The sequence below is a fragment of the Bos indicus genome, chromosome 16 (genome assembly GCF_029378745.1).
Source record: "Bos indicus isolate NIAB-ARS_2022 breed Sahiwal x Tharparkar chromosome 16, NIAB-ARS_B.indTharparkar_mat_pri_1.0, whole genome shotgun sequence".
Taxonomy (NCBI): Eukaryota; Metazoa; Chordata; class Mammalia; order Artiodactyla; family Bovidae; genus Bos; species Bos indicus.
Genome location: NC_091775.1, coordinates 61,643,398 through 61,667,565, shown reverse-complemented (window position 1 = coordinate 61,667,565; position 24,168 = coordinate 61,643,398). Strand labels below are relative to the sequence as shown.

At 37.5% G+C, this 24,168-nt stretch overlaps 1 protein-coding gene across 2 annotated transcripts in view; it reads right to left on the bottom strand.

Annotated features, from left to right (window-relative positions):
* TDRD5 (tudor domain containing 5) overlaps positions 1–24,168 on the bottom strand; it is a 79,871-nt gene that overhangs the window by 43,457 nt on the left and 12,246 nt on the right. For both annotated transcript variants that reach the window (XM_070768518.1, XM_070768519.1), the window contains exons 5-6: positions 10,274–10,357; positions 5,972–6,028 (exon numbers count right to left, since the gene is read on the bottom strand). In XM_070768518.1, the coding sequence (XP_070624619.1) occupies positions 5,972–6,028; positions 10,274–10,357 (141 nt within the window). The remainder of the gene's footprint in view (positions 1–5,971; positions 6,029–10,273; positions 10,358–24,168) is intronic.

Sequence of the window (24,168 nt, the reverse complement as noted above, 5' to 3'; positions counted from 1 at the left end):
GCCCATTTTTTGATTGGGTTGTTTTTCATATTGAGCTGCATGAGTTGTTTGTATATTTTAGAAATTCAGCCCTTGCTGTTCATACTGTTTGCAAATATTTAATCCTATACAGCTACCATTTTTGCTATTTAATTTCTGATTCCATCTGTATTTTATTTCTCTCAAAATTTGTTCCTCTGTTGTCTTTCAAGCAAAAAAGCTGAACAGTAAACCCATTCTTTCTTTGAGTTTATTAGGTATTTTTATACAATTCCATTTTAATGTATCTAGTGGCTTTATACCTATAACTCTGCATTACTTATTGTTCTCTACACCCTTAACTTTTCAGTATTACTGTACTACTTCACGAAAAAAACACAAGAACCTTGCAAACTATACTTCCATGCACTTATTGCCCCTTTGTCTATTCAAAGCTATGGTTTTTCCAGTAGTCACGTATGGATGTGAGAGTTGGACTATAAAGAAAGCTAGACCACTAGTTAGACCACTTGGTACTGTCCTACAGGTCTCTCCAATTCTCCGTTTGTTTTTCTTTCCAGCCATGCTGCACAGTTTGTGGTATCTCAGTTCTCCAGCCAGGGATCAAACCCAAGTCACAGCAGAGAAAGTGCCAAATTCTAGACACTATGCCAGCAGGGAACTCCCAGATTCTGCTATTTATTTTTTTTTTTGGCTGCACTGGGTCTTCGCTGCTGTGCATAGGCTCTCTTGGGTTGTAGTAAGCGGGCTACTCTCTAGTTGTGGTGCACAGGCTTCTCGTTGAGGTGACTTCTCTTGTTGCAAAGCATGGGCTCTAGGGCTTCCATAGTTAAGCTTAGTTGCCCCACAAGAAGTGGAATCTTCCTGAAGCAGGGATCAAACATGTGTCCCTGGTACTGGCAGGTTGATTCTTAATGGCTGAACCACCACAAAAGTCCCCAGGTTCTGCTTTTTAAAAAATTTTTTTTCATTTATTTTCTCTCTCTGTTCTTCAGATTGGATTTCTACCAATCTGTTGGGGTTCACTGATGCTTTCTTCTGCCATTTCCAATTTGTTCTTAAGATACTGTAGTGAAATTACTTCAGATATTTTATTTTCAGCTCTAGAAAATTATTTGGCTTTACAGTTTCTTTTTCTCCACTGAGGTTTCTTATCCATTTGTTCAATATGAATACATATTGCATTATATTCTTTTTAATGTGGTTTTAAGAATTCCTTTAAAACCTTTTTGCTAACTTCAACATCTGCATCATCTCAGTATCAGTTTCCATCGATTACTTTTTCTCTTCACCAAGAGTCACATTTTCTTATTTATTCAGTAATTTTCGCTTGTATCTGGGACATCATAATAGGTAAGCTGTAGACTGTGGAATCTTTTATGCTTCTTCTGAGAGTACTGCTTTTCACTTAAATTTAATAGGGAGTTAACCTAACCTTAAACTCAAAACTCTGACCCCCTGTGTTGGGCCACAGCTGAAAGAGATTCAGTTCTTTCAGCCTTACTAGGCTTCTGCTGGTCTGCCCCAGGCATGTGTAATTCAAGAATCAGTCAGAGATTTGAGCAGAATTTACGTGCAGAATTTGATGCTCCCTCTCTATCCCATGACTTCTTCCCTCATCTTCCAACTGCTTGGCTTCCCTGGTTGCTCAGATGGTAAAGAATCTGGCTCCAATACAGGAGACCAGAGTTTGATCTCTGGGTGGGGAAGATCCCCTGGAGAAGGGAATGGCAACCAACTCTAGGATTCTTGCCTGGGAAATACCATGGACAAAGGAGTCTGGAGGGTTACAGTTCATGGGGTCGCAATGATTTCTTTAGTCATTTTTCAACTGCTTATGTAGCTCCAACTCAGAGGCAGGTAAAACTTTTGATTTCTATCCAGTTATCAATTCCAAACTATGTATGGAGCCCAACATTGGGCCCAACTCCAAGCAAATAAAAAAGGTGCTATTCTCTCCTCTCTGGGTGCTGACTCCTTTCCAATTTCTGCCTGCTTTTGAACAATTTCTAGTACCTTCAGAGAGTAATTTTGTATATTTTGTCCAGAATTTATAGTAATTATCATCAGGACTGTTCCAATGTAGGCTACTCAGACATATTACCTTAATTTATTTGCATGCCTAAGTTTCTCACTAGATTTCAAAAATCTTAGTGACAGAGCCTTTCATACCTGGATACCCAGTGCCTCCCTCATTTCCTTTTGACTTTCACAATGTACCTCATTTTTATCTACTGGTTTTCTTAGGGCATCAGCTGTTCTATTTTTTGTTCTTGTAATCTTTGAAGTTTAGCCTTCATTTCTGAAATTTTTTTTGTTTTATTTATAATTCTTTCCTGAGTACTTTCCTGAATACCCTTCACTGTATTCCCAAATTTGTATAATTCAGATTTATGCTGTTCTTTCATGTTTTGTATCACTTTATATTTTTGAAAAAGGTTTCAGTTTTTATCTGTATTAGGGACATGTATTTCTGACATGCTCCTATTATCAGTAGATATGCTGTTCTGTTATTTAATCTCTTTTTTAATTCAAACAACAATGCAATTTGACCCAGAACCTCTTCTGCTGCATATTTTACGTGAAATTCATTTTCCTGACTTGTAGGACATCATTCTGGATTACTTTCTGCTTCACAGAGCTCCTCCTTCCACTGTTTTTGTAAATTGTTTAAAAATACAGTAGGTTAATTTAGAAATTTCTTGGCTCTTTTCCCTTAATACTACTTACACCTAAGACTCCTCTTTTTCTTCTGTTTGTATCCTGCTCAATTTTTCAATAGTGTCTGTAAGGGAGCTCTGGCTGGTCAGTTTCAAGAATTCACAGGAGCTATGGTGCTCCAGCCCCATTCAACTCTTACTATGAAGCACTTTCTGCTATTAGGTCAAAATAACACACAGTTTCAGTTATAGTTTTCAAAATGGCTTGCTGTACATTCTAGTGAATGAAGTAAAATGAAGTGAAAGTCGTTTAGTCGTGCCCGACTCTTTGTGATCCATTGGATTATACAATATATGGAGTTCTCCGGGCCAGAAGTGAATACCTGATGGCTATTTTGTAGTTCTTCTATCTCATAGATCCATTAGGGCTCCTGTTTTCTCCTGGCACAGACACTGATATCATGAGGCTTTTGTGGCGGCTGCTGATTACTCTCCAGCAATTATTTGCAGAGATATATTACCTAATTTTGTTATAAATACTGTCTTTGGATTTTCTGTTTGGCCATCTAGTTCTCTATGTGGCTTCTAGCTCTCTATGGGCTTCCCTCGTGGTTCAGATGGTAAAGCGTCTGGCCTGCAATGTGGGAGACCTGGGTTCGATCCCTGGGTGGGGAAGATCCCCTGGAGAAGGAAATGCAACTCACTCCAGCATTCTTGCCTGGAAAATTCCATGGAGGGAGGAGTCTGGTAGGCTACAGTCCATGGAATCACAAAGAGTCAGACACGACTGAGCAACTTCACTCACTCACTCTGTATAGGTGGCACTTCAGGAAGATCCAAAACCTACGCTGCCTCTGCACTATCTTCCTTCAAGTAGCAATTTAACAAAAGATCCTTAAAGAATGGCAGACTGTTGTCCAAGTATTTCAAGAGGACAAATCACAAGGTAGCTTTTATATCATGTTGGATAAATAAAGGCTTAGTATTTCTACAAGTTAAAATAAAGATTAAATTAAATCTATACTTATTATATATTTTTAATAATAATGTTGAATTTCTGCAGAAGTTTGTTTACTAAGAAAGGTAAAGAGCTTTCCTGTAACATTAAAAGGTTTGTTTTACAGACTCACAGAGAACAAACTTATGATTACCAGGGGCAAAAGGTATGACTGGGGTGGGGGGAGAGATAGGGAGTTCGAGATTGACATATACACACTGCTGTATTTAAAATAAGTAACCAACAAGGACCTACTGTACAGCACAGGAAACTCTGCTCAATATTCTTTTATAACCTAGATGGGAAAAGAATTCGAAAAAGAACAGATACGTATATATATATATAACTGAATCACTTTGCTGTACACCTGAAATCAAAACAATATTGTTAATCAACTATACTCCAATATAAAATAAAAAAACAAAAAATCCTGTTTAAAAATGGTTTGCTTTAATTTCTCCAAAATTGTTGACTTGTAACCTTAACTCCATGAATCTTTAATACAGGAAGCTACTTTTGCTAAAACATTCATGGTAGGAAACTATTCACTTTGAGTTGTGAACCTGGCATAGGAAGTTTATTTTTACCCATAAATTTTGTAATAATTAAGTCATATACTATTACTTTATTACTCTATTTTACACTTTATTCTGTAATTTCATTATTAGATAAATGACTTGACTTCTTAATCCAAAAGATATCAAGACTGTTTAAGCTTTCTCTCATGGGCCTATTTGAAATAAACTTTGAGGCTTTAAAGGAGTCATTGCTTTCATTCATAATGTGAAATTAAATTTTCTGCATTAAGGAAAGCTGCGTGCCGAAGAATTGATGCTTTTGAACTGTGGTGTTGGAGAAGACTCTTGAGGGTTCCTTGGACTGCAGGGAGATCCAACCAGTCCATCCTAAAGGACATCAGTCTTGAGTGTTCATTGGAAGGACTGATGTTGAAGCTGAAACTCCAATACTTTGGCCACCTGATGCGAAGAGCGTACTCATTTGAAAAGCTTCTGATGCTGGGAAAGATTGAGGGCAGGAGGAGAAGGGGATGACAGAGGATGAGATGGCTGGATGGCATCACCGACTTGATGGATGTGAGTTTGAGTGAACTCCGGGAGTTGGTGATGGACAGGGAGGCCTGGCGTGCTGCAATTCATGGGGTCGCAAAGAGTCAGACACGACTGAGCAACTGAACTGAACTGAACTTGAGGGGTGATGTGTATCTTTTCTAAAAAAAGCTTTCTTCTTTTTCTTTTACTATGACTTTTAACATTTACCAAACAATTACTATGCAGCAGGCACCGTTCTAATTATTTTAAGCCATTTAAACTTCTTTACAAAACTGTATCAAGTAGATAACATTATACACATCATCTGTAAAATAGCACATAGAGTTGATCTATCAATCATTACGCTCTATAGTATCTCAAACAAACTTGTTCATATGTACAAATATATGATAATGTTCATGGTATAGCAGTTAAGAGTTAGGATACTGAAGTCTGAAGCTAGGCTCCTAGGATTTCAAACCCTGGCTCCACTCATTACTGGCTACCTATTTGGTAGGCAAGTTACTTTTCCATGCCTCAGTCTGATGTGAAAACAAATGGACTACTATAAGAAAGGCATTCTGAATAGAGCCCACCACACCTACCCCTTTTTTAAAATTAGGCATATGGCAGTATCTTAATTGTCATTCTGCAATGTGATTTTTTTTCACCTAACATGATGGGTTCCAAAAATGATCCATGTTGCATGGGTGAGCTAAATCTTGACTGCTTATTTTTTCTACTACATATTACTCCATTATCTCAATTTATTTATCCATTCTCCTATTGATAGACATTTAATTTATTCCCAGTTTTAAACCACGCTGCAATGTATGTGTCATATGTATGTCTTCATGTGCACCTTTAAGAGTTTCTCTAAAGTGCATCTATAGTAGTGGAACTCCAGAATTATCAGGGGTGCATTCTGTCAAGTAAAGTCATATTGCCAAAGAGGTTCTGTCCCACAAGCAGCACATGAGGTATCCTATTTCTCCATATCCCCACTGACACCTGGTATTATCAAACATGAGAAACAAATTAACTCTTATACTAATTATATAAAAATAGTGGCAAAGATATTCTTTCTATGCATAAACAAGTATTTATTAAAAATCTTATTCTTAACTCTTTGAGTAAAAAAGCAGCTACCAAAAGGCAAAACAAAATGTTTAAGTTCTAAAGCACAGACTTGGAGGATCCAAGGAGTAGCAAGAAAATTTCCATCAAGCATGAGAAATATATGCAAGCCATAAAAAACCATGATTAGTGAAAAAGAGCTCACTCACCTCAAACTCTCTAAGCAATTTAGAAATAAGCAAACCCTCTGGAAACCTGGATACAACCTAATAAATAAAAAGTGAAATACAATATAAATAGACACAATGGGAATGCTCGGTGACAAAATATCAAAATAAGAAAGTATAAATTTACATAGCAACAAAGGCAAAAATAACATTATTATTAAGTGAATGAATTAAAAGGCACAGTAATTTTTAAAAATCAGCTTCTAGTTTTAAAAATAACAACTCAAAAAAGGCAGTGAATTCCAACATTTCCAGAGTTGAGAAATCATTCCTGCATAGAACAGCAGTGCCACGACTCCTCAGGAATTCCTAGAGTTCTTAGCTCAGCTAACATATTTAGCTTTAGCTCATGTAAAATAAATATTCTATGGCATAATTTCAAGCATTTTAAAGAGCAGAAAAGAAATACCATGGACACTACAGAAACACTGGAAAACACAGTTAAGCAAAGATACTGGCCATTGTTGTCCACATGCACACAAAAATATCTTTAATATGAAAATCAGGTCATTGCTTCTCTAGATTTTTAATATCATCTCGTAGACTTCTTTCCATACCAGTAAATATGGATCAACATGTTTACTAGTGAAACTGAACTGGCGACTGTGGGGCTCTTGGGCACAGAAGTCTTTCCACGTCCCCCATTTCTTGTAGGGAACAGACTCTGGCCTCCATGACCTTCCCTGAGTTCCAAAGAACAAATCTGAACAGTTGTCAATCCAGGAAGGGACAGGGTAGATGCAGAGTCAAGGGAGGAACAGTCAAGAAACAAAAATTTTAAGTGTTAATTCCACCAAAAATGTAGGATATCTCTGTAGAAAAGTGTGCCAATTGCATTTTCTTCTTATTATTAACTTTATTGACGTATAATTTACATTATTAAAATAAAGACATATTAAGTGCAAAAAAAAAAAAGAAACAATAATGCAGCCTTGAAACAGGGTCCTGGTTTCTTCTCAAGGGACATACATAACAATGTCTTTAAGCTCTTTTTAGAATTAAAACTATTTCAGTTTCGTTGACTATGCCAAAGCTTTTGACTGTGTGGATCACAACAAACTGTGGAAAATCAAGAGATGGGAATACCAGACCACCTGACCTGCCTCTTGAGAAACCTGTATGCAGGTCAGGAAGCAACAGTTAGAACTGGACATGGAACAACAGACTGGTTCCAAACAGGGAAAGGAGTTTTTTTCTTTTTTTTAATGTTCCAATTAAAAGCTGTCCCTTTATTAAATACCCACAAAGTTCCAAACATTGTACAAAATGTTAAAACATTTATTCATACTCTTTTGAAGAAAAGTTGCCTGTTCTGCCACACTCATTTTTGCATGATGTTGACATTTTAGCTGTATATGTCAAGGCTGTATACTGTCACCCAGCTTATTTAACTTATATGCAGAGTATATCATGAGAAATGCCGGGCTGGATGAAGCACAAGCTGGAATCAAGACTGCCGGGAGAAATATCAATAACTTCAGATATGCAGATGACACCACCCTTATGGCAGAAAGTGCTAAAGAGCCTCTTGATGAAAGTGAAAAAGTTGGCTTAAAACTCAACATTCAGAAAACTAAGATTATAGCATCTGGGCCCATCAATTCATGGCACATATATGGGGAAACAGTGACAGACTTTATTTTGGGGGGCTCCAAAATCACTGCAGATGGGGACTGCAGCCATGAAATTAAAAGACGCTTACTCCTTGGAAGAAAAGTTATGACCAACCTAGACAGCATATTAAAAAGCAGAGACATTACTTTGCCAACAAAAGTCTGTCTAGTCAAAGCTATGGTTTTTCCAGTAGTCATGTATATATGTGAGAGTTGGACTATAAAGAAATCTGAGTGCCGAAGAATTGCTGCTTTTGAACTGTGGTGTTGGAGAAGACTCTTGAGAGTCCCTTGGACTGCAAGGAGATCCAACCAGTCCATCCTAAAGGAAAGCAGTCCTGAATATTCACTGGAAGGACTGATGCTGAAGCTGAAACTCCAATACTTTGGCCATCTGATGCAAAGAACTGACGACTCATTTGAAAAGACCCTGATGCTGGGAAAGATTGAAGGTGGGAGAAGGGGATGACAGAGGTTGGAAGGCATCACCGACTCAATGGACATGAGTTTGGGTAAATTCTGGGAGTTGGTGATGGAGAGGGAGGCCTGGTGTGCTGCAGTCCATGGGGTTGCAGAGAGTCAGCCACGACAGAGCGAGTGAACTGAACTGAGAATTAAAATTCAATATATAGAAGGTGTCAGCATTCTTCATACCAGGAAAGACCACCTAAGCCAAACTAAAACAACTAGAGAAGCTCATTAAGATTAACCAAGATTAAAGGAAGAGCAGGACCTTCACACACCCCTATCTTATCAGCAACCCCACCCTTGAAGCACTGCCTTAAAACTCCTCACCAAACTCCCTGGGTTGGGACACGGTTTCCAAGGCAAAAGCCCACACTGTCTCCCTTTGCCTGGAAAAGCCATAAAGCTGTTCTTTTCTACTTCACCCAAAACTTTGATTTGGCACAGGTGTAGAGAGGCTGAGCTTTTGGCAACACTAGCTATAGTTTTTCAAATATTCAGTATAATTAAATTTATTTAATCAATTATTTATGGTTATTTCCTATCTCTCATCATCACAAATACCACATAATTATCTTCATATTTGCATTCTGCACACTTATACAAATATTTTTAGGATAAATTCCTAGGAGTGGACTTATTCTATCCCAGTAAGGTACAAAAAGCTTTATGTTTTCCAAGACTTTTCCAGATACTATATATCTTATTAAAAATTCTAACTCAAGCTTCAGGAAAATATAAAGTAAAAACTATTTCAAAATCCTGTGACCCAGAGACAGTTATTTGTTGCATTTCAGAAAACATCTTTTCAGAAACCTTTCTATGCCCACACACACTCACATTATTCATGATTTTACATGAAAATACAATACTAAACAAATTATTCTATAAATCCTGTTTTTAATGTCCAACAATATGTCAAGAAGATACTTTCTTGTAAATTAATCAAGATAATATAGAAACTTTATGAGCTGCATGATACTCCCTAGTTGAGTGGATAATGTAAGCAATCCTTTTTCAATGAACACTTAACTTTTGTCTAATTTTTTGTTACCATAAAAAAAGTCATATTGGACATTCTTAAATTGTTGGACACTTAGTCTAATGTCGAAACAAAACAACAGGGGCCTGAATGCACCAAGGTTTTTGCATTTCTAATAAAACCACAACAGCTGAAACAGAATAAAATAAGGCAGTAAAAGCTGTAATGATACTCTGACCATTCAAATCACAATTAACAGCTCCCACCAAAATTTTGGGCTTCCCGCATAGCTCAGCTGGTAAAGAGTCTGCCTGCAATGCAGGAGACCCAGGTTTGATTCCTGGGTCAGGAAGATCCCCTGGAGCAGGAAATGGCAACCCACTCCAGTATCCTTGCCTGGAGAATCCCATGGACAGAAGAGCCTGGCAGGCTATAGTCTATGGGGTTGCAAGAGTCAGGCACCACTGAGCGACGCACACACCAAAATTTTAAGTTTACATACCCTTTGGCCCAATACAAAACTGCTAAAGAGCTTTCACAAACTAATAAGGAAAAACAATAAATTAGGCCAAGGGCATGAACAGGCAATTCACATAAGAAACATAAATGGCTATGAAGCACACGAAAAGATGCTCAATATAAAAATCAAGAGGTATTAAGTTGAAACAAGATGATTAGATAGTGTCATTTCATTGTCAGTGGGAATGTAAATTTGATCAAACCTCTTAGAGGGCAATTTAGCAATATTTATCAAAACCTAAAATATTCAATACCTTTGGCAACTCTACTTCTAGGTAAATGTTCAAGGACATTAACAGTATTTTTTAATAGCCAAGACTAGAAATAACCCCAAATGTTAACTGATAACAGATTATACAAGTGAAACATGGTATATCAACACAATGGGATACCATGCAGTATTCAGAATAATATTTGGCATACATACATATAAAACTGGTATTGGAAAGACCTTGAACTGCAAACAACGATTTAAGGGGAAGAAAAGAGAATTTATGGAGGAATTACAATAATTACATTAAAACTTTTAATTAATTCTTTTTTTATGATCTTAAAAGATTAGCCACTCCATTTGCAGTATATATGAAAAGATCAAGAATAAATATAAAACTAAACTACTTGTAAGCAAGTAAAATTAACCATAAATGATACCTAAATGTATGATCAATTATTCCTATCCATTTCCCAAATACAAAAAGTACTTACAAATTTTATCTTATGTTTTAGTTCTGGATTAATAGTCCCTCCAGGTCCAATTTGTGCAATAACTGATTTGAAGGTATTCTCCAACTATGAAAAAAGGGGGGGAAAAGTTCAAATTATAGTCAAAAAAAATTTTTTTAAGTCAAAGTTAATCTGAACAGTAAATAAAGGAAACATCTATCAAAGAAAACATGTTTCAACCAAATAGACTACTGTTATTAAGAAACACTGTAACATTTCATACTCTACAAAATATATTCAGAGTAGGTGGACTCATTATAAGACTAAACATTGACATTTTCCAGGATAATTAGCATTCTCCATACGTTTAGAATCTTCAAATACAAAATCCCACACTCTTACCCAGAAAAGATTCTTGTTACTAATTTTGTTTATAAAATTATTCAGTGTTTATTAAACACATTAATGCAGGGAAGAGATGGGATGAATGAAGGTCCCTGGGAGCCAGGGTAGTGGCAGAATGTCTCGCCCTAAAGAGCCGGAAGGTGAGCTCTTCCACTGTCACAAAAATAAAGGAGGAAAGGACCAGTACGGATTCAGAAAGGCTCTGTAAACGTAGGGTCAGGAGGTGGAGAGAGTCACCACCTGATAGCTTCAGCATTCCCTTTTTGAGTTCAGAAGCAAGGCCCACTCAACAGCATAAAAGGGAAGGGAGCTCAGATAGTCGAGAAAGTAGAAAAATAAAGCTGAGGAAATAATGGATGGTTATTTAAACTCATCAGGTAGGGAGTAAAGATAGGTGAGGCCTGAGTTAAAACAGTAGGGGTCAGAGGATTTTAGTAGAAAAAAGTCAATAGTATAGAGAGGTCCCAATGTGGTAAAAAAAAAAAAAAAAAAAGACAATGCATGGGAATAATTGAAAAAATAAGCTGGAAACACAGCAGGCTAGGAGTAGACAGTATTGTAGAGCATAACCAGACACCAAGGTCCAGTGAAGAGCCATGGAGTGGAAACCTGTAACAGAATGAAAGATCATGAAAAGAGGAAAAAAAAAAGAAAGACCATGGAGTTATATATAAGCTGCTAAGTAAATTAAAAAAAAAATACATATACATATATATACACACACGTTAAAAAAGACACAAAAGTATAAAGAAAACTACCTAAAATCCTATCACATAAACACAATCACTATTTGTTTTTTCCTTTTAAACTTTATTTTTTAATATTTCTTTTTATTATCTCTTGGCCTGCCATTACTTACAAGGTATATGAACTTATAAGGTTTCTTCATCTGAAAAATGAAGATAATCTCTGTCTCCTAAGGTTGAGAGGAAAGTGGGATCTGGGAAGGGGGGATTCCTAAGACTATATAACTAGCTTTCACAAAATGCCTCAGCCTTTGGTCTTAGGTTTATATTTCTTCCGGAACTGTCATGAGATAATTCTCTAAAGCTCTTCCAGTGAACAATAAAAGAATCTAAAGATAACTGACTCTTCACATCTCAACATACTCCCACCATTTGAAGATTCAATACAACAACTTATTATCACCAAGCCAGGTATTTCAGGTGACAAAAAAGTGTCACCTTTGACAGCGTCATTCCTCTCAAGCCACTTACAATTAAGTAGAGAAATGAGATAAATGCATAAACAGCTATAACCTTAAGGCTGACTCTGTGTGTGTGTGTGTGTGTGTGTGTGTGTATGCTCAGTCCTGCTGGACTCTTATGACCCCATGGACTGTAGCCCACCAAGCTCTTCTGTCCATGGATTTCCTAGGCAAAAATATTGGAGTGGGTTGGCCATCTCCTCCTCCAGGGAGTCTTCCCTACCCAGGAACCGAACCTGTGTCTCTTGCACTGGCTGACTGTTAGCGCCATTAAAGTACAAGAATGCAGAAGGACATATTATACCAAGTCATACAGAAGGCTTCCTTTTAGGAAGGGCTTGAAGGATGGAGGATATTGTAGAAAAAGGTGGCAAGGCTGGGCAAGGAAGGTAAAGGAACTTGATAAACAAAGGAGAAAAGAATGTTACAGTTTGCCTGAAGGCATCAGAGAAGTAGTAGAAAACTGAAGAAAGCAGGCTGAAGCCATAGTGTAGCAACTCCTCAAACGCCAAGCTAAGGAGTTTTTCTTGGTGACATAGACAAAAACTGGTATCAGAGATTTTTAGCAAAGGAGAAATATTTTCAGAATTTTAATCTGGCAGCAGAAAATTAGACTGGTGCAGTGCATGACCAGTTAAAACACCACAACTCTCAGGGCAAGAGTTTTAACCAGGGTGCCAAGGGAGTAAGAAGAGAAGGAGGAGATAATCAAAAGAGGATTCCACAGAAACTAGGGAAGAATATAATAGGAAGGAACCGATGATTCTACAGGGATGAAAAAAAACAGACCAGGGAAACAGCCTCAATGACCTCAAGTTTTATGAAGAAAACTAAAGGATCTTAAAACACAGAGGCAGATTTTTGATGGCTTTTAACCAATTCCAAGAGTTTGGGAAACTAGGAGGGAAGTAGCAGGACGGTGATTATAAGCATGAGTTTTCTCTATGGAGCGTGGCTTGTGACACAGTCAGCAAACTATGGCCTGTGGGTCAAAACTGGCTAAGAACTGTTTCAGCATTTTCAAACTGCTGGGAGGAAAAAAAAATTAATTTTTGTGACACATGAAAATTTTATGACATTCAAATGTCAGTATCCATAAATAAAGTTGTATTAGAACATGGCCATATTGACTCATTCATATAGCTTTTTAACTTACTTTTAATTGGGCAATAATTGCTTCATAATATTGTGTTGGTTTCTGCCATATATCAACATGAATCAACTACAGGTATACATATATGGCCCTTCCCTCGTGAACTTCCCTCCACCTCCCATACCATCCTACCCTTCTAGGTTATCACAGTGCACTAGATTTGAGTCCCATGTCATTCAGCAAATTTCCACTGGCTATCTAATTTCACATACAGTAATGTGTATGTTTCAATGCTACTCTCTCAGTTCGTTCCGCCCTCTCTGTATTCACAAGTCTGTTCTCTACGTCTGCGTGTCCACTGCTGGTCTGCAGATAGGTTTGTCAGTACTGTCTCTCTAGATTTCACATATATGCATTACTATACAATATTTGTCTTTCTCTTTCTGGCTTATCTCTGTATAATAGGCTCTAGGTTCATCCACCTCATTAGAACTGAGTCAAATGGGTTCCTTTTTATGGCAGAGTAATATTCCATTGTATATATGTACCACAACTTCTTTATCACTCATTCACATACTGTCTAAGGTTACTATGAGGGCAGTGATTAGTAGTTATAATGCAGATCATTAGGCCCTAAAAGTTTCAAATACTACCTGGTCCTTTTGAGAAAGTATTTGCCAAGCTTGGGTTAAGATGTCAAAATGATAGACTCTTAGCTAAGAACAGAAAGCATCTCAAGATAAGAAAAAAAAAGTTTTTTTGCCTCAAGCTAGAAGACTAAATTCTGCTGACTTTATACTGAATGGGGTGAGGTAGATCTATTAAAGCCCAAGTAATCTTGGAAATATCTGTAAGGAGAGGTTAATAGTTACAATGTGCAAGGACGGGGAGTTAAGAGTAGAGGTAGCGCTTCCCTGGTGGGTCACTGGTGAAGAGTTAGCCTACCAGTGCAGGAGACACAGATTTGATCCCTCATCTGGGAGGACCCCACATGCTTCGTAGAAACTAAGCCTGCGGGCCACAACTATTGAGCCTGTACTCTAGAGCCTGGGAATGGCAGCTACTGAAGCCCACGAGCCCTAGAGCCCATGCTCAGCAACAAGAGAAGCCACCACCATGAGAAACCTGAGCATTGCAACAGGGAGTAGCCTCTGCTTGCTACAACTGGAGAAAAGCCTGTGCAGCCAAAAATAAATTTAAAAAAAGAGTGAGAGGCAATCAGTGATTAACATGAAGAAAGTAGTCAAGAGGGGACCCTGAATTCAACAATGCTTTAGTCTCAGATGCCTACACACCAAACAGAAAAAAATGGACAATAAATCAAGTGAACAAAGGATTATAAAAGGGGATAAAGATGGAAAATAACCCATTTTATATATATATATATTTATTTATATATATATATTCAGATAGGAGCCTACAGGACCCAAGAAGAAGCAGAGAAGAGCTCTGAATAAAAGATACACTCCTCAGAAAAATGGACAAAGATATGAAAAGGCAATTGATTTAAAAAAATTAACATGAGCTAGCCAATAACAGAATAAAAGTTCAACCTCTAATAAACAGATATTAATAGTCAGATATGGCTATTTGCCTATCAAATTGGAATATTAGTTTTACAATAATGCTCATTTACTCACTCAACAAATATGTACTGAACACATACTACGCACTTCACATTGTACTCAGCACTGAATATACAGGGGTAAATAAACTAGGTATGATCACTGCCCTCATGGAACTTTCAGTCTAGTGATGAGAGACCACCAGTCATATAACTACATAATTACAATTATGATAAAGATTATGAAAAACCCACAGACTTGTCATAGAATACTATATAGCGTCAAAGTGTCAAATACTTTGTCAAATATAGTGTCAAAGAATACTATACTTGAAAGTATTAGGAAAGCAATGGGAGATCTAACTTAGACAAGGGTTAGTAAGGAGGGAGAGGTCAGGGGACAGTGTTTGGATGAAGCATCAATTTATACTGAGTACTAGCAAAGGTACAAATTAAAGCAATCCATTCACAAGCATGTGAATGCTAACTGAAACAAGTTTTATGGAGGACAATTAACTACATACATCATGAGTCATAAAAGTACACATTTCTTTAGATATAGTGATCAGTGGTGGTGGTTTAGTCACTAAGTTGTGTCCGACTCTTAGAATCCCGTGGATTGTAGCCTGCCAGACTCCTCTGTCCGTGGAATTCTCCGGGCAAGGATACTGGAGTGGGTTGCCATTTCCTTCTCCAAGATGCAGTGATTACTTATCTAGAATTTTATCCTATGGAGAAACTGAGGATTTGTACAAATTTGAGTAAGATTTTCAACAACAGGTTATGTTTAATAGCAAAAATAGCAACATCCTAAATCCCCAAGTTAAAAAATTATGGCATATCCATACTGCCATTAAAAATTATGTTGTACTGCAATATTTAACAATGTGGAATATTCATAATTCATAATCCTGACTTTAAAAAGCAAGTCACAAACCTGGACCAGAATAATGCTAATTTTATTTCCTTTAAAAGAAAAAGTCAATGTTTCTGGGTGGTAAAAGAATAGGTGATTTTCCCCACCCCTCAAAAAAAAAAAAAAAAAAGAATAGGTGATTTTCATTTTCTTCTGTGCTTTTCTGTATTGTAAATCTTTTGCAATCAATCTGTATTACTTTTGTAATAAGAAAGTTTTGTAAAACATAAGACACCTGGGTGATATTTAGAAACTTGAGGGTGGAAGCATTTTGGAAAGAAGATGCATGAAGCTAAAAGCAGAAAGAACAGAAGTAACATCTTTAGAAGAATATATTGCAGACCGTTTGGCCATATGGTAAAACATTAATACATTTCTGATTAAAATCATAAAACTGGCACAGACACACACACAGAAGTGACGCTTTCAACTGCTCAAATATTTGCTAAGTATCTCAATTGACTAAAAACTAGGTAAGTATGGAATCTGACTTGCCATACTAAAAATTTCATCTGAATTCATGGAAAAAATAGGCAGGGAAAAGCTACTCTACGTTGACCAGAAAATGTATGTTTCAGAGAACCACATAACTGTGTAACATATCCAGTTACTTGTTGAGGTTACTCTTTCGAGACAGTTGAGCCAGGTCACCAAGTAAAATTTTAAAAGTTTCTTTTCTTAAATAAATTTTAAAAGAGCTTCTATTCTTATATACAACACCAATCACAGAATCTAATTCATGTAAAAACTATCAACTGTTTGAGTGCAAAAGTCAGTTGCAAACTAACACCCAGCCCTGATTTTCAATTCACTCAAGACCAGAACTTTGTTTATAATTCCAGGTTTACCTACTTTAAATCTCATGTTGAATATTACAATGAAGTTTTCTAAATGTGGGGTAGGACAGGGTACTGTGAAGTAAAATTATTTTAAGACAGGACAGGAAAATTAAACATAAAATCTCTCTCTGCCCATTTGAGCTATTACTCGCTTTAGTGTGTACTGTATGCCTGAATTATACATTAACTAGATTCCCTTAGAAGACACAGGAATGCCCACTTTGGAAAAAAAAAAAAAATTTCCTTCTGGCTCCAGCAAAGTAACTCCCTAGGAGACAACATTCCTTTCTCAATCCTCTAGGTGGTCACAACAACCCACTATTCACCTTGTTGGACTGTGTAAACTTCGATGTATAACTCTTGGTCTCAAAAACTGATTTAACTGTGCCTTGACCTCTAACAAGTGGAACAGTCTTCAGAACTTTCTGAAAGACCGCCTCGTGGGTTATAATCCTCAGGTTGGCTCCAATAAAATTTCCCATTTCATTCTTAGATCAACTATTGATTCATTTTTTTTCACTGACAGTACTCTTGATTGTAAAGCTAGAGAACAAAGAAATACCAGATCCCTGTACTTGAACCAAACACTCTTTCAGTCAATAACCTATTAACTAACATCACTGTTAGCTGTGCTCTAGGCTTACACACTCATGCAGAGAATTCTGAAGAGCTGGACTGGCTAGAGTATCTGAGGCTTCATTCACTAGAGTGATAATGGCTAACCCATACTTGCCAATTCACATTTTCATCTCCCATCTAAACTTACCCTAAAGAGATCAAAATAAAGGAAATTGAATAGAATGTGGTAAAAAGATATCCATGTCTTACAAAAATAGTTTAAATTATTCTAACCATTTGCTTTTGTGAAATAAAACAGGAAAATAGGAAAACATAGGATACTAATGAACAAGTTGGCCTGTTCCTCTTGCAGGTGAAAAAAATGAAGAAACTCCAGTCCTCATTTTACAAAGGAGAAACTGATTTAATAATATTTTTTTCTTATAACAAAAATAATGTATGCTCACTACAAAAAAACATAAAACAAAGATGATCAAAAAATTAACAAATTTGTTATAAATGTATCTATTATTTTTCTATGAATATAAAAACACATACATATACTTGTTCTGAGGCAATACCTGTCGAATTTATAGATCTCTACAATTTTAAGGAATAGAAAGTTGTACTTTTTATAAATAGAATTATGTGGGATCTGATAATTATGTAGAGTCTGTCCCACCAGGAAATTAAAATATATGATTTAGGAATTAAAGCCTACTCCTTAGAAAAAGATTTAAATAGTTTTGGTGGCAAAAAGCTCCAACGGGAACTGAAATGTTGTGATCAGGTTGTATCTATGAAGAATTCTTAGGGCTGCAAAACAAAGGATGAAACTCAAAGGAAAATAAATATAGGAAAAGTGTCTCTGTGTCTAACTCCTCTCCTTGGAGCCATACCAGGCGCAAATGTCCTAAACTTGGCATGTCCTAGAGCCCGCGCTCTACGAGAGAAGCCACCTAGATTCCTAGCCGCAACCACAGAAGACCCCGCAAAGCCTGTGTGCCAAGTCAAGAGTCCATATACCGCAGCAAATCTTTTTAATAAAAGAGGAAGAGTCCAACAGTTCGTTCATTGTAATCTTCTGAATTTCAAAGATAAAGATAGGCATTGACAAGCATATAGCAAGTTTACCTACAAAGGAAGATGAGTAGATTGGTGCGAGGTCTCTCCAGCACAGGAAATGCCAAGAAAAATAAAAGATATCTAAAAAATGGGGAAGTCACTAGGAAAGGAATGGAGTGAAAACTATCTTTTGGCAGTAGGACTATGAATAACTTTTTTAGGCTGAGTTTTCCGTATTAAAAAGTATCACTTGAACCAAAGTTATGACCCCCACCCTCCTGCCATAAACAACCTGAGTTACAGATGAGTTACAGATGTTAAATAACAGTGCACAACTGAGTGGAGAGCCCTAAGCTGCCCCACCTGGCAGCCTGGAGAATTTTCAGTCTGCAGCCCAGAAAGAGGTAATAGAAACATGAACTGAGGAGACAAATTCAAGTTTGGGAAGGACAAGCATGCTAATATATGGATAGGTATGGAGAAGAGGGACTGGCACAGACAGTGATAGCCCTGGCGATCTGTAGAGGGACCCCGAAGTTTCTGGATGACGAGTGATCTATACATAAGGCAGGGGAAGGGGATGTTCTCTGAAACTGGTGAAACAAACAAGAAGCAACAGGCCACACAACACCCAGAGCTCACATGGAGCTGAGAAAAATTAACTGTTCCCACTAAGGCAGTGGTCATGTATGGATATGAGAGTGGGACTATAAAGAAAGCTGAGCACCAAAGAATTGATGCTTTTGAACTGTGGTGTTGGAGAAGACTCTTGAGAGCCCCCCGGACTGCAAAGAGATCCAACCAGTGCATCCTAAAGGAAATCAGTCCTGAATATTCATTGGAAGGATTGATGCTGAAGCTGAGGCTCCAATACTTTGGCAAAGAACTGACTCATTGGAAAAGACCCTGATGCTATGAAAGACTGAAGGCGGGAGGAGAAGAGGATGACAGAGGATGAAACAGTTGGATGGCATCACTGACTGGATGGACATGAGTTTGAGTAAGCTCCAGGAGTTGGTGATGGACAGGGAAGTCTGGCATGCTGCAGTCCATGGGGTTGCAGAGTCAGACATGACTGAGCAATTGAACTGAACTGACTAAGGCAGAATGGAAGGACCTCCTCTTAACACATCCAGATGACTCCTCAGAAAGGAACTACCTCAGTGGTGGAGCCAAATTAGCCCTAGACTGAAGGTTTTCTTTGGACTAGAAGTCTTAGTCTACTAAGGGTTCCATAGCAAAATAACAGACATTAGGTGGCTGCAAACAACAGAAATTCATTTCCTCACAATTCTTGAGGCTGGAAGCCCAAGATCAGGCTTCTATCTGAAAAATAAAATTGTTCCTGTTGTTTAGTTGCTCAGCCACGTCCAACTCTTTGCAACCCCACAGACTAGCCTATTCCTCTACAGGCTCCTCTGCCCATGGGATTCTCCAGGCAAGAATACAAGAGTGGATTGTCATTTCCTTCTCCAGGGGATCTTCCAGACCTAGGGATCAATCCTGTCTCCTGCACTGGCAGATAGGTTCTTTACTGCTGAGCCACAAGGGATAAAATATTGCTTGCCATATCAGTAAATAAAGGATGTTGCAGTCATCAGCAATTTGCAGCCACCCCCAACATGAATCCTAAGGGAGAAATAAGGAATGCCCACCATCTAGCAGCCATCAGAACACAGCTACACTCGACAGTACGGCCTAAGAAAACACAGAACACTGGGCCCAGATAGCTGAGGTACGTATCAAAGGAATGATTTCAGTGAGCCCAGACTCTTGAATCTTCCCCTATGCAGAAAAATCCTAACTAAATTCCATAATTTGAGCTATCTAGTTTTCTTTTATTAACAGTAGCCTTTTGTTCCAACTACCTGGTATTATTATAAAAACTCCTATATATCCTTCCAGTCCCCCACCCTGCACCTTCCTCTTCAGAACAGTTTCCTCGGCATTTATCTGAAAGGCTGTCTCCTGGGCTTGAAATACTAAGAATGTCCACTGAATAAAACATAACTCTCAGCTCTTGGGTTGTGCATTTTTTCAGTTGACACAGCACAGCTGGATCCTGGCAAGGATTCTCTTTCTGACTTGCAGATGGCTGACTTCTTGCTGTATGCTCCCACAGCCTTTCCTTGTTCTATGCACATGGAGAAGGACAGCAAGCTCTCTGGTTTCTCTTCTTACAAGGGCACTTAACCCTGTCATGAGGGTTCCACCCTCACAACTTCATCTAAACCTAATTGCTGCCCAAAGGCTCCATCTCCAAATACTAACACATTAGGGGTTAGGGCTTCAACATATAAATTTTAAGAGAACAAAATTCAATGGATAGTAAACCCTCTAACCTAACCATAACCCTCTAGGGCTCAGTAGTATCTGACTCTTTGCAACCCCAAAGACTGTAGGCACACCAGGCTCCTCTGTCTGTGGAATTTTCCAGGCAAGAATACTGGAGTGGGTTGCCACTTCCTACTCTTGGGGATCTTCCTGACCTAGGGATCAAACCCACGTCTCTTGCATCTCTTGCATTGGCAGGCAGATTCTTTACCAACTGTGCCACCCAGGAAGCCCCAGTACTTGCCCTAACAAGTCTTAAAAGCAAAACTCAAAATAATCAATTGAGTCCAAGTAAATTAACTGAGTGAAGCTCAACAATGAAAAATTCATAATGTCTAGCAGCTAATCAAAGTCGCCAGCCATGCAAAGAGGTAGGAGAATATGACCACATCAAAAAGGAAAACGGGATTCCCTGGCAGTCCAGCAGTTAGGGCTCCACGCTTCCACTGCAGAGGGCATACATTCGATCCTTGGTCAGGGAACTAGGATCCCACATGCTGTAGTGCATCCAAAAAAAATGGTTACATATATAAGTAAAGTATGAACAGAATAAAGAGATAAAGGATATAAAAATGATCTAAGTGGAATATGCAAAAATGAAAAATCTAAAATGAAAAATAATCTGAATGGGATTAAATGCAACAGAAGATCACTGTTATCAAAATAAATACTTTAAAGCAAAACAAAAATGTGTTAAGGAGCATATAACATATATACAATTAAAATGTATAACAGCACAAAAGATGGGAAAAGTGAAATGTAAATCTATTGTTCTAAAGTTCTTAATCCACATGAAATAGTATAATATTACACGAGGACCAACTCTGATAAATTAAAATATATGTTGAAAGCCCTAAAGCATCCACATCCACTAAAAATGTTTTTTAAAGAGTTACAACTAATAAACAAATAACAGCAATAAAATAGAATCATAAAAAATAGTTAATTGGGAACAAGGTAAGAATGTCCTCTCTCACCGGTGCTTCTCAACACTGTTTTAGGAGGAAATGGAAAGCACAGCTGACACCTGAACAACATGAATCTGAACTGCACGGATTCACTTACAGATTTGTTTCAACAGTATATAAAAGTATGGAGATGTATGAAAATTTGAATAAACTTGTAGGTGAACTGTGCAGCCCAGAAATAGTCAAAAAAATTTAAAAACATATGTCATGAACGTATAAAATACATGCAGATACTGGTCTATCCGTACACAGGCATAAGATGAGTGACATTTAAGATAAAATTAACAATGTGTCCATTTTCTTACTGTTTTATAACTGTACTTTCAAAGAATTATATTAGTGTGCAATATACCTTTCCTAATTGGAGAAACTGCTCATCAGCCTATAGCTACAGATAAGTGGTTTTTTAAAAAATGTAACAATGTTCCCAAAACTGTATTATGAATGTAACTATAATGCTGTATGTCATAAAAATTTTATGACAAGTCATAGTGTTGTGTATAGGCTAGGCAACCATGAAGCAGTCATATCAATTACTTTAGGCTATCATAAAACAATCATATTGCTGCTTCTACAATATCAATGTATGAATCACTGTACCTATAATTAACATTAATTTGTTTCACATTATCTTTTCATTTTTGACATTTAGTGTTAATAATATATATAATACATACAGTGTTTTGTATCATGTAAGACATTATTGATATAAGTACTGACAGATGATTCATCCTATAAACAATGTAAACTTATGATATTGATAAATATAGTAGAGTTCTGTAAATATATTTTTTTATGCTTTTCTTTTAAACTTTTTTCTCTAGCTTCCTGTATCATAAGTATGTGCTTAGTTGCTCAGTTGTATCCGACTCTTTGAGACCCCCTGGACTATATCCTGCCAGGTTCCTCTGTCCAGGGCATTGTTCAGGCAAGAATACTGGAGTGGGTGGCCATGCCCTCCTCCAGGGATCTTCCCAACTCAGGGATCAAACCCAGGTCTCCTGCATTGCAGGCAGATTCTTTGCCGTTGGAGCCACCAGGGAAGCCCTGTATCATAAGTATACAGTATATAACAACATTTAATATACAAAACATGTTAATCAACTGTTTATATTATCAGACTTCTGGTCAACAGTAGGCTATTAGGAGTTGTTTTGGGGGAGTCAAAAGATATATGCAGATTTTTGACTGTGCAAGGGGTGGGTGCCCACAATCCCCACAGTATTCAACAAGGGTCAACTGTATAATAATTCAGAAGGAAGAAATATAACTATCTCTGCTTGAAGATGACATATTTGTCTATACAGAAACCCCGAAGAATCAACCAAAAAAAACTAGAATGAATATGCAATGATAGCAATGTTGCAGAATACAACATTAATAAGACAAAAGCTAATCACTTTCTTATATACCAGCAAGGAAGAAGTGGAACTCAAAAGTAAAAACACATGACCATTTAAGTCAGTGCACCCAAAATGAAATACTTTGGTATAAATCTAACAAATTGTATGAAGAATAATTCAAAACTCTGATGAAAGATATCAAAGAGCTATTAATACTACTAAACAAACGGAGGAGTATTCCATGTTCATGGATAGGAAGACTTAATGTCATCAAGAGGTCAGTTCTTCCCAACTTGATCTACAGATTCAATACAACCCCAATCAAAATCCCAGCAAGCTTTTTGAGGGATATCAACAAACTGATTCTAGAATTTATATGGAGAGACAAAAGACCCAGGATAAGTAACTCAATATTGAAGGAGAAGAACAAATTTGGAGGACTGGAGTTTCCTGGTGGTACAGTGGCTAAGACACCACACTCCCAATGCAGGGGGCCCAGGGTCAGTGCCTGGTTGGGGAACAACAAGACCCCACCTGCCAAAACTAAGAGTTCTTATGCCACAACTAAAGAGTTTGTATCAAAAGAATCTGTATGCCAAAACTTAAAAAAGAAAAAGATCCCACCTGCCATAAACAGAAGACCCCACATGCCACAAGAAGGAATGAAGATCCTGAGTGCTGCAGCTAAGACCCAGCCAAATAAAAATAAATATTTTTTAAAAATTGGAGGACTGACATTATCTGACTTCAAGACTTACTATAAAGGTATAGTAATCAAGATAGCTTGGTAATGGCAAAAGAATAGACCAACAGACCAATGGAACAGAACAAAGAATGCTGAAATAGATCCACAAAAATACAACCAACTCATCTTCGACAAAGAGAAAAAGCAATACAATGGAGTGAAGAGAATCTTCAACAATGGTGCTGGAACAACTGGACAGCCACATGCAAAAAAACTGACTGGAGAGAGACCTTACATCTTTCACAAAAATTAACCCAATGTGGATCAGAGAGACCTAAGTGTAAAATACAGACTGTTAAAATTCCTGCTGCTAAGTTGCTAAGTTGCTTCAGTCGTGTCCCACTCTGTGCGGCCCCATTGACGGCAGCCCACCAGGCTCCCCCGTCCCTGGGATTCTCCAGGCAAGAACACTGGAGTGGGTTGCCATTTCCTTCTCCAATGCATGAAAGTGAAAAGTCAAAGTGAAGTTGCTTAGTCGTGTCCAACTCTTAGCGACCCCATGGACTGCAGCCCACCAGGCTCCTCTGTCCACGGGATTTTCCAGGCAAGAGTACTGGAGTGGGGTGCCATTGCTTTTCCTAGACAATAACATTAGAGAACATCAAGATGACCTTGGGTATGACAATGACTTTTTAGATACAACACCAAAGATATGATCTATTAAAAAAAATAACTGACAAGCTGGACTTCATTAAAATAAAAAGCTTCTGCTCTAAGACAGAATATAAAGACAGTGAAAAGAAAAGTCACAAACTGCAAAAAAAAAAAAAAAAAAGAAATTACGAAAGATATATCTGATAAAGACTTGTCAAACAAAATATACAAAGAACCATTAAAACTCAACAATAAGAAAACAAACAACCTAATTAAAAACAGGGCAAAATATCTGAACAGACATTT